Source organism: Clarias gariepinus, chromosome 21, assembly GCF_024256425.1.
Source record: "Clarias gariepinus isolate MV-2021 ecotype Netherlands chromosome 21, CGAR_prim_01v2, whole genome shotgun sequence".
Classification (NCBI taxonomy): domain Eukaryota; kingdom Metazoa; phylum Chordata; class Actinopteri; order Siluriformes; family Clariidae; genus Clarias; species Clarias gariepinus.
The window spans coordinates 26,314,656-26,325,178 of record NC_071120.1 but is presented as its reverse complement, the minus strand read 5'-3'; the positions used below and the strand labels follow the sequence as shown (position 1 = coordinate 26,325,178).

Below are 10,523 nucleotides of genomic sequence, written 5' to 3'. Positions count from 1 at the left end.
CTAGAAACCAAACGTGTGACTAAGAAAGCTAAATCTCAGGTCTAAGAGAGTAAAAAGGACATTGAAGGACATTGTTTAGAATAAATGTTGGTCTGGTGAGTGTGTGGTGATGATGCTGTGTTGCTAAAATACCTAGCTAGCAGTAACCCTTCTATCAACAAACATGCTAATTTGGAGTGAAAGGAATTGTTTGGAAGAAGTTATGCTTAGTTCCTAATGAAGCACAGTTCCTTTTTTCCTGACATTTGCTTAAAACAGCTAAGGCGACAAGGCAAGGCCACGGAAAACGACAATAACTTACAAATAGTGCTACGGTGTGCTGTGAGGATCTGTGAATCCCTGTATCTCTGATCTCTTGTCAGACCTGTAATAACTGACAAAAGGCTACAGTACATAAAAGTTTACTTCCCAGTGATAACATCCTACAGCTTAAAACTTGCTGTCACATGACATAGTGCTGATATGAATGACTACGATTCAATACGGAAAACCCCAAATGACCACTATGGGGTCAAGAAAACATATAGAAGGCCTACAAGTCATATAGATTTCAGAAAGCTGCATATGAGGCATAGAACAGACTCTTTTTTTACTTAATTAGCTAGCTGACTGCTACCCTAGCTAAAAGCTATCTGTGCTAGGTTTATACACCTGGCTAACCTAGAATTTTCAGTCAAAATATAACACCAGAAAATTCCTTCTGCTTTTACCCCCTGATGATAACAAACAACTAACCAAAGGTAAAGTTTTTTTTTTTTTAATTTGTAGCTAAGAAATTGTGAAAACAAAACCCGAGCTAAATATGATCAAAAATTTAGGCTAATGTGGTTTAAAGCAGTGATAGCCAGATGAAGCCTCATTTTGGTATCGAGGCTTCCCAGACAATCGTTTCACCAAAAGGCCCTATTCATAAAGCTTCTTTCAAGGGCTCATTGTACTTCCATCTAGTGGACGAATTTTGCATAGCAACTAGATCGTAACATCACAAGCAGCACAATTATTATGTACATGCAGCTGCACTGTTCAAGGAAATGTTTGTGCACATAACCAACATCTCTTAGCCTTTACCTAACAAGTCAATCACGTGATTCCGGCAAACGCGAGGCTTCGTTTGTCATTGGTCACGTGACTCCCAGGTGACACACACCTTGAAGCGAGGTTTCCTTTGGACACGCCCACTTCTGATCGATACAAGCTTTGGAGTTTCTGTGTCACAGTAACATCACTAGTTTAAAGGAATGTAAATGGACTGTTTGGAATAAATCATGGTATGTTTTTTCGTTTGCCCATAACTGTATGGTGGCTTTATCCGATGTCTTTTCACTCCAAAATATTTAACGGAACAGTTGCTCATTCTCTTCAAGCAAATTTTAGATACGTGAAAATATTAGTCTTCGTTGGTGTCTTTGGTTGATTCTAACTCTACCCACACAGCAGGTTATTGCTAGCTAAGTAAATTAGCATACAAGTATGTAAAGAATGAACTAAAAGAACATAGCAATAATAGATCACCTATAGAATTTCAATTAATCAAAATCTCAAGTGAAAAAGGTTAAAAAAGAAAAAACTTATAACAATATGGATGTTTCTTGTGTTTATTATTTTTGGTTTAACTGTCTAAGTTAGCTAGCTCGCAGTAACTTCCTGTGATAACGTGACCCACATGGCTAACTTTAAGTAAACATTTTTAAATTGTTTTTTGACAATACCTCAGAATTTCCTCTTTTTTTTTTTTTTTGCTTCATGAAATATTTAGCAGTCTGTGGCATGGTTTAGGAACAGCAGGAAGGCGTTGTGTTTAATTAAAGGTTGCGTTGTGCTTGAGGGAGGAGACCCATAAGAAATTTTACTATTGGTACTGTATACTGTAGGTACCATGGTAGTCAAACTCCAGTGTTGTACATGTACCAAACCAAATGATTTTATGTATCATATTAGTTTTATAGTGTGGTACCATTTTTACTTGTTAACCTCCAGAGTTTAATACACAATATTTTGGTGAATACCTTGGTACTTATTGGGTACCACAGTGGCTACCAAAGTTCAGCAGGTACAAGTATCTTATATGGTCCTGCTCTTACTATACCGTACCAGTAATATGCACTAACATATCTAATACTGTAAAAAAAAAAAAAAAAGTACCATAGTGTTCACCAAGGTATTGTGGTACACATTGTAGTATTACCACAATACCCACTGAAGTGCCACAGTACCCTGGTAGTCAATAAAGTCCTGTGGTGCCACCCATGGTAATGTCGAAGTACACAGTGGCATATTATGGTATTTACTAAAGTTTCCCATGGTTAACTATAGTACATATCATAGTTAAATCTCTTATGGGTAGTTTTATACAAGGTACTATACCACATCGAGAATGTTCTGCACAGGAAATGAGTTCAAGTTTAAGGTCTAGAAGAAAATTCTGTAGAGACAAATCAACAGAAAAAAATTATTTAGCCAAATCTGCATGCAAGGTTTATGAAGGAGGATCTGCAAAGTCTGATTCTAGAAATCAATGTATTTTATACCCCAAACACCGTATGTGTGTGAGAGAGAGATAGAAAGAGAGAGTGACTGAGTTCTGTTTGAATGTTATATTTTATGAAGGCCAGCCTTTGTGAGGACTTTTTTTTTGTTTTTTTGTTCTTTTTGAGATGCAGTGTATTTTTTTTTGTAACTAAACATATTAACAACTGTTACTCTTTTAATTTATCCTGAAATTGATTTATTTTGAGTGGAATTACTATTCTATCTTTTTTTTTTCTTTTTGATGCTTCATTGGGTGTAAATATACTGTTTGTAATTCATACTGAGAAAATCACTACAATAAAATGTGTTTACAAAAAGGACACCTTTATCTAGTTTGATGGCTAGGAGATGTTTATTTAACGTTTATGTAAATGGTCTCTAGTGTCAATGCTATGTCAGAGGTTAAAGCTACTTATGTGTGTATTTATTTATTTATTTAATACTTTTTTTTTTTTCAGGAACATGGCTTCAGCCCTATTTTGGCATAAATGACCTGATGGAGGTTCCTGATATTACACCTCCATGCACACCACTTACTTTTTCTTCCGCTAGTTTGTATGGCTATGATATCATCAATATGCAAATTCTGCATGCTGCATGACATCATTTAGTGACACCTACTGTGCCTTTATTTGTCACATACATTACCGCACAGTGAAATTCCCTTTTTCGCATATCCAGCTACTGTACTTTCTATTAAAAATAGACAGATTTTAATAGAAAATAAATAAATAGACATTGATAATAGTTACTAACTTTTTTCATTACTAGATAAGTTGTGACTTAATCCAACAGCTACTAAGCAATTTTTTAATGCAAGATTAAAAACTATCCTTTTTTTATCTTGCCTTAAGTTTTTTTTCGCAGTTCAATTTATAATAACCATAAAACACATCTTGTTTTCTAAGCTTTGATTATTTTTGTCGCAAGGTTCCTGTTCACGTTTCTAATATGGAAGTTTGCATTAAAGTAAATGCGGACTACTGTACTGAATATGTAAATCCAGTGTAACTACATCTTTTCATAGCAATTGAACTCCATTTGTGAGTGAAATCTTAATATTCCTGACAGCTCTGTCACATTTTCTACAGTAATCATGCCTAAAAATCATACATATAACAAACATAACAGCTAGGTGATAACTAGCAAATTACAGGTTACAATCTAGCTTATAATTGCTGACTGTTGCCTAGCAACACTATACACGTAAATTTAACCACTAAAAGTCATTTTTACATTTTGTAAGCAAGAACATGGATCGCTTGATATTAAAATTTCTTATGTAGAAGATCGACATAAACATGGAGGAACAGATTATTTTTACTGAATTATTTTGAGTTAAACTACAGGAAAAAACAACAATTAGCTCCTGTAAGCATTGGTTTAAATGCAGATTTGTTGTAAAAACTTTTTTATTATAAACTTATTTATTTATTTTACATTATGTTTTGGGAGCTGAAGAAGAGTGTGTGAATAAAGTTATCGACCCAAAGTTCCACCTCGTATGTAAAGTAAGTCTACAAAAATAGAACAATAGAAAATTAATTTATTACATGATTAACAGATTAATTAGTATATTTTTGCCAGATCTGTGTGTAAAATTGAATCCATTTAACTTTTCATACGGTACAAGCTAAAGTTATTTGTGCTTAATAGACCAATAAAATATTTTAATTTGTATATTTTTAACACCAAATTAGCCAGAAAGTGTCTTTATATCTAAATTAAATTATTTATTACAGTATAATTCAAATTAATTTGAAGATGTAAAGACTCTTTCTAGCTGTAGGTAAGGTAAATAATAATATGCACTATTTAATATTCCAAAATAAAAATCCATTTAACTTTCTCATACAAGTTATTTGTGATTAAAATATAAATACAATATTTTCCTTATTTTTTTAAATTTATCTCCACTTTCTCCTTTCTTTACCTCACGATGAGTTTACAGTGGGGCAAAAAAGTATTTAGTCAGCCACCAATTGTGCAAGTTCTCCCTTTTAAAAAGATGAGAGAGGCCTGTAATTTTCATCATAGGTATATCTCAACTATGAGAGACAAAATAAGAAGAAAAAAAAAGGATTTTTGAAAAATTTATTAGCAAATTATGGTTGAAAATAAGTTTTTGGTCAATATCAAACAAGCAAGATTTGTAACTTCTTTTTTAAGAGGCTCCACTCATTACCTGTATTAATGGCATCTGTTATCAGTATAATAGACACCTGTCCACAACCTCAAAGAGTCACCCTCCAAATTCCACTGAACCATGGCCAAGACCAAAAAGCTGTCAAAGGACACCAGAAACAAAATTGTAGACCTGCACCAGGCTGGAAGACCGAATCTGCAATAGGTAAGCAGCTCGGTGTGAAGAAATCAACTGTGGGAGCAATTATAGACATACAAGACCAACTGATAATCTTCCTCGATCTGGGGCTCCATGAAAGATCCCACCCCGTGGGGTCAAAATGATCGCAAGAACTGTGAGCAAAAATCCCAGAACCACACGGGGGGACCTAGTGAATGACCTGCAGTGAGCTGGGACCAAAGTAACAAAGGCATTGAAGATAAAACGTGGCTGGGTCTTTTAGCCTGACAAAGATCCCAAACACACTGCCCGGGCAATGAAGGAGTGGCTTTGTAAGAAGCATTTCAAGGTTCTGGAGTGGCCTAGCCAGTCAAATCTTTGGACGGAGTTGAAAGTCCATGTTGCCCAGCGACAGGCCCAAAACATCAGTGCTTTAGAGGAGATCTGCATGGAGGAATGGACCAAAATACCAGCAACAGTATGTGAAAAGCTTGTGAAGACTTAAAGAAAACGTTTGATCTCTGTTATTGCCATCAAAGGGTATATAACAAAGTATTGAGATTTTGTTATTGACCAAATACTTATTTTCCACCATAATTTGCAAATAAATTCTTTAAAAATCCTACAATGTGATTTTCTGCATTTTTATTTTCTTATTATGTCTCTCATAGTTGAGGTATACCTATGATGAGAATTACAGGCCTCTCTCATCTTTTTAAGTGGGAGAACTTGCACAATTGGTGGCTGACTAAATACTTTTTTGCCCCACTGTAAATGAATCAATGTCTTAAATCAGGGGTTTTGACACGAGAATAGAATAAAAGAATCACATATTTAAGTGCTCTGGTTTTATTAGTGCTTTAAAGTTACAGGTTACAGCAAACTGCCTCACAGATAACGCTTATTAATGGCCACTAAACTGATGAAACGGCTGAATTAAGGATGAGCAGTGGAGCATCGATTTCTCCAAGCAGTCGTCTTCATCCACTTGATTCACTTAGTTTGCTTTACAGCTTATTTTTCCTTGACGCCCAGCTCGGATGGAATCTCCTCCTGAGTTTGCTCTGAGACGGGAGTTTGTGCATCAGTCTCGGCACTTGGGAGATCTCCTTCCACCTCTGCTTCTTGGATCTTTTTGTCCTCTTCCTTATCTTGGATCTCTGATTCCATCTCGGTTGTCACTGTGTCTGGAGCTTCAGGAGCTTTGCTATCTTCGGGAGCTTTGCTATCATCTGGAGCGTGTGTATGATCTGGAGCTTGGGTAACTTTTGGAGCATGGGTATCTTCTGGAGCATGGGTATCTTCTGGAGTGTGGGTATCTTCTGGAGCATGGGTATCTTCTGGAGTGTGGGTAGCTTCTTGAGCTTCAGCATCTACAGGAGCTTCGGGGGCTTCAGCAGCCTTAGGTTGTGAATCCAGCACCTCCTCTTTGGCTCCCTCTGAATCCTAATAATAATAATAATAATAATAATAATTAGAGATCTGCAATATGGATGCTTCCAGGAAGTAAACAGAACTGCTAAAAGTTTGGTTCATAGCATTTTCTCAATGTTACTTATATTTACATGCATGTCGAATCTAAAGAAATGAAAAGTTCAGTGATGCCCAATCTATTTTACAAGGTATTAGTTTAAGTGCCTAGGTTAGCAATCTAGCATTGGCCACCTTTACTTCAACACACAAATAATAAATATACTTGTAATAATTATTGTAATCATTTCTTGTAAATAGACCACTTATGCACTTCTGGTCAGGTGCTAACTGCATTTCATTGACTCTGTACATGTACTCTGCACAATGACAATAAAGTTAAATCAAATTTTATTTAATCTAATCTAATCTAAACTCTTTCAAGTTACTTACAACTACATCCACACTCTCTTCCTCCTTCTTCTCTCCATCTTGCTGGGTAATCGTTTCCTCTCCTGCTTCCACACTTTCCGGAGCATCAGGTGGACCGTTTGTGTGATGAATCCTCTCATCAGCACCTACAGTGTCGCCTTCGGGCGTTTCTGCAGGAGGAGGAATGACTGTGTCTTCTATCTCAGGCTTTCCAGGCTGGGAGCCATCTTGTTTTTCGTCTTTTAAATCCACTGCCTCTATCTCCACCTGAAGCAAAAAAAAATAAAATTATATATATATACAGGAGAAGATTAATGGAAAAATATGTTCATTTGAAAAATTTTAATAAAATCCCAAAAGCGCTGAAGGAAAACAGTTGGTAAACAATGGCAGCAGTCCCTGTACAGGATGAATACGGCTCTGTTTAATCACCGCTGGTAATTTGGCCAGTTATGTGCCTTGTAATTGGAAAAAGCAGAAAATTGGAAAAGGCGATTAATTCATAAAAGGCTCTGCTGATTTAGATGTCTGGTTTGCTAATTACCAAATTCTGTTGGCTTCGAATAGAAAGGTATATTTTGCCTCTGAAATTTTAAACAATTAAAATGATGTTTGCACTGAAATAGTTTTAGAGGATACTGTTTTTGCAAAAAATCTGCAACCGAGGTAGTGCACTAGATATCTGATAATGAGCCAGTATGGGACTTAATTTCGTGACAATGACTCCTATACTCTAAACAGTGCACTATAGTGGCAAAAGTTTGGACACAATTTCTAATTCAATAATTTAGTGATTTATTTATTTCTACAATTTTAGAACAATACTGGAGATTTCCAAATGAAATGAAATACCACATTTGAAATTAGGTAATTCAGTAACACCAATACCTGAAACCTGAACACTGAGAATGTCACACTTTTTTGATAGATTTTTAGACAGAACGACATAGAGGTTTTAAACTCCACAATAAGACTAAAGAACCTGCCTGAACCGGGATTGTAACATCAGCTGGTGGTGCAATGCTGGGTAACGCCGCTTCAATGGTAAGAACGCCATCTCCAGTTATGAAGGAGCGTATACTCTCCGCTTCGATTCCAGCAGGAACCCTGGTGCAAAGTTAGATGCATCTTATAATCAATACTGACATCTGTCTTTATAGTGATGATGAGTTTATGAATCGCAGCCGCAAGACTCACTTGTATCTCCTGATGAAACATCTGGAGATGTAGCCATGTTCGTCTTGTCTCTCGTCATGTTTTCCTGTGATGAGAAAACATCATCATCATCATCATCATCATTCACTTCACTCATAAAAACTCACTGGATCATTCTGATAAAGCATTTACACTGACCTTCAATTTCCAGGAAGCCACCGTGCGTTCTCACCGCAATCTCCGACGGTGCAAAATGATTCACATCCAGACTCACGTTCCATCTGCTCGACTGGGTCGACACCTCAGAAACGCCTCCGCCCACCTCTCTGTGGATCTTCACGCTCGGCAGTGGGGCAAACCCAGGTGCTTGGGTGTATCCCGGCCATGAGGAGGACCGTAGCCTTTTAAAAACGCTCTCCATCCAGCTCAGATCTCTGAAATCTAGGAATGGAGGAAGGCCGAAGTGCTGGTTGTAGAGCAGACTGGGCTGCCAGCCGTAAGCTGGTGGGTGCGACACAGAGTCATGGCACATCTGAGTCTCATCCTTCATGACTGTAGTTTTGGTGGGTGTGTCCTCCATGGTGAAAGTGTGGGTTTGCTTGAACTTCTTCTTATCTGGGGCAGAGTGCTGCTTGTGGACTTCCTGTCACCTCCTTATATACGCCAACCGAGCCTTTTAGCACGTCGCGAGTAGCTCTGCTGATGCTAAGAGAGGAGAATTTATGGTGTTGGTGACGGAGAGCGGGCAGGAACTGTTGCCACACTGTTGCTATTGATGCTAATTTAGAGATATTTATAGATGTTAAATGGAAAGCAGCAAATAGCTGAGGAATGAGGCATGACGTCCAATGTGATCTCCAACTAACACCAAGATGAGCTTTTTCACTTAGCAGTGATCATTAGCATGCTACAGAGATCACGCCAACTGCGAGCAGGAGCCGCATGCTAGTTAATTAACTGTGAAATTTGGTTTGGCAGGAAGACTATGACAATGACTAAGCAGAAGCGAAGTTTTCAGCCCCTCAGTGGGATCACCCCGGGCATGTGTCAGGGTAATTTTCATGAGAGAATTTGACAGGTGGAGTTTTTATATCCCTATTTTTAATTCAGACCTATTTTCATAGATTCATATGTAAGGAATTGATCACACTGCATTGCGCTGTTATAGAAAAATAATAAACAACAGCATGGAGTGATAAACTTTGTGTTTCTGCTCACAGCCTTAAGTGGATTTAAAATATACTGTATATGATTTATTAATTTTTCTATAACAGCAAGACTCTTATATCACATGAAATTGGCAATGATTACATGGTGTTCAAGTCAAAGCAGGATTTTGATTGATGCAGAATAACAGAACACAATTCTCCAAGTAAAAACTCCCTTTATTTCTCTATATAATCTCCTGCTACACTAATGCACTTATCCCAGCGTTTCACTCGTGCTTGGACACTATCAAGGTAAAACGTTTTCTCAGGATGCCAGAGACATGATTGGACTGCTTGCTTCATGTCTAAAATGGTGGCCTCCCAGGATCTCCCTTAGTGAAAATAGCTTGGAGTGAGGTCAGGACCATATCATAGTGTTGGTGATTCTGTATACAGTTGCGTCTCTTTTACGAGTTGGTGACAAGTTACCCATCGTTTTTCAAGGATCAGGTGTTCCTCTCATTGAATGTTTACTGGAACGACTGCTGTGGCCTCCGAGCCACCTCGGCCAGGATCGTCATTCACGGATGTAAATTCAAATTCAAATTTTATTTGTCACATACACAGTCATACACAGTACGAAATGTAGTGAAATGCTTACACAACCGCCGGTGACCTTAAAAAGAGAATTAAAGCTTAAATAAGTAATAAATATGAATAAAAGAAATACGATAGAAAATGTAAATTTAAAAAAAAATTAAAAAAAAATTTAACTAGGAAAAATAAAACTAAAAATAAATAACTAAAAAAAGAACTAAAAATAGAAACTAAAAATAGAAATATACTGTACAAATAGAACTATAATGGTGTGCAACTATGCATAGAAAAAGTGACTTTTTCTGTACGGCCTTTTTAAAAACGTTTGCACCATTCAAATGTTTTCCTGTCGCTAAGAGTCTCATCACTGCACTGTGTTTGAAGTTTTCTGAAAATAGCAATCACATTTATACCAGAAATTTTATCACATGCACTTAAGTGTATTTTTTATTTAATAAACAACCTGTTGTATTTTTTCAACTGCATAGAAACACAATGACCAATTCACCTGGGTTAATTAGCTAAATGAAATGTTTTGTGGAAATCTAGTAAAAAGGAAATATTTAATTTTTAAATAAGTATTTATTTTACTTCCCAAAGTAAAAGTAACATTAACCAACATTTTTGTGACTTCAGAAAGTAGCATATAGTTAAAGTGGAACAAGTAGAATGTTTCTGCTAAGACAAATACCATTTAAAAGATTTGCTATTTAATTTTTGCTACTGACCTTTATTACGGTAAGTTAAAATGTTTAACATGGTTTCTTAGTAGATAGATAGTACATAGAGGAAAATATTAAAATTGGAACATTAAAATTTCATGTGAGCTTTAACATCAGCCAAAGTCTAGCCTTCTTCTTTTTCTTCTTCTTTGTAAAAAAGCCAGACCTTAGCCTTATTCTTATTAAGGTTTAAATTTCAGAAAGTGCTGCTTTAATGAAATACAT

General features: G+C 36.5%; 1 protein-coding gene across 1 annotated transcript; it reads right to left on the bottom strand.

Annotated features, from left to right (window-relative positions):
- Positions 1–5,649: 5,649 nt before the first annotated feature.
- On the bottom strand, positions 5,650–8,521 carry si:dkey-1k23.3 (heat shock protein 67B1). Its single transcript, XM_053481484.1, has 5 exons — positions 8,030–8,521; positions 7,874–7,937; positions 7,663–7,783; positions 6,698–6,943; positions 5,650–6,280 (listed from the first exon to the last, which is right to left on the bottom strand). The coding sequence occupies exons 1-5, from the start codon at positions 8,409–8,411 to the stop codon at positions 5,849–5,851; spliced, it is 1,245 nt and encodes a 414-aa protein (XP_053337459.1). The 5' UTR covers positions 8,412–8,521; the 3' UTR covers positions 5,650–5,848.
- Between the last annotated feature and the right edge of the window lie 2,002 nt (positions 8,522–10,523).

Bases quoted from the DNA above. Each gene is read 5' to 3' on its own strand.
- si:dkey-1k23.3 (XM_053481484.1), bottom strand. From the start codon at position 8,411: ATGGAGGACACACCCACCAAAACTACAGTCATGAAGGATGAGACTCAG. The intron at 7,938-8,029 runs GTCAGTGTAAAT...TTCTCATCACAG, and splicing joins TGGCTTCCTGGAAATTGAAG to GAAAACATGACGAGAGACAA. The intron at 6,281-6,697 runs GTAAGTAACTTG...TATTATTATTAG, and splicing joins AAGAGAGTGTGGATGTAGTT to GATTCAGAGGGAGCCAAAGA.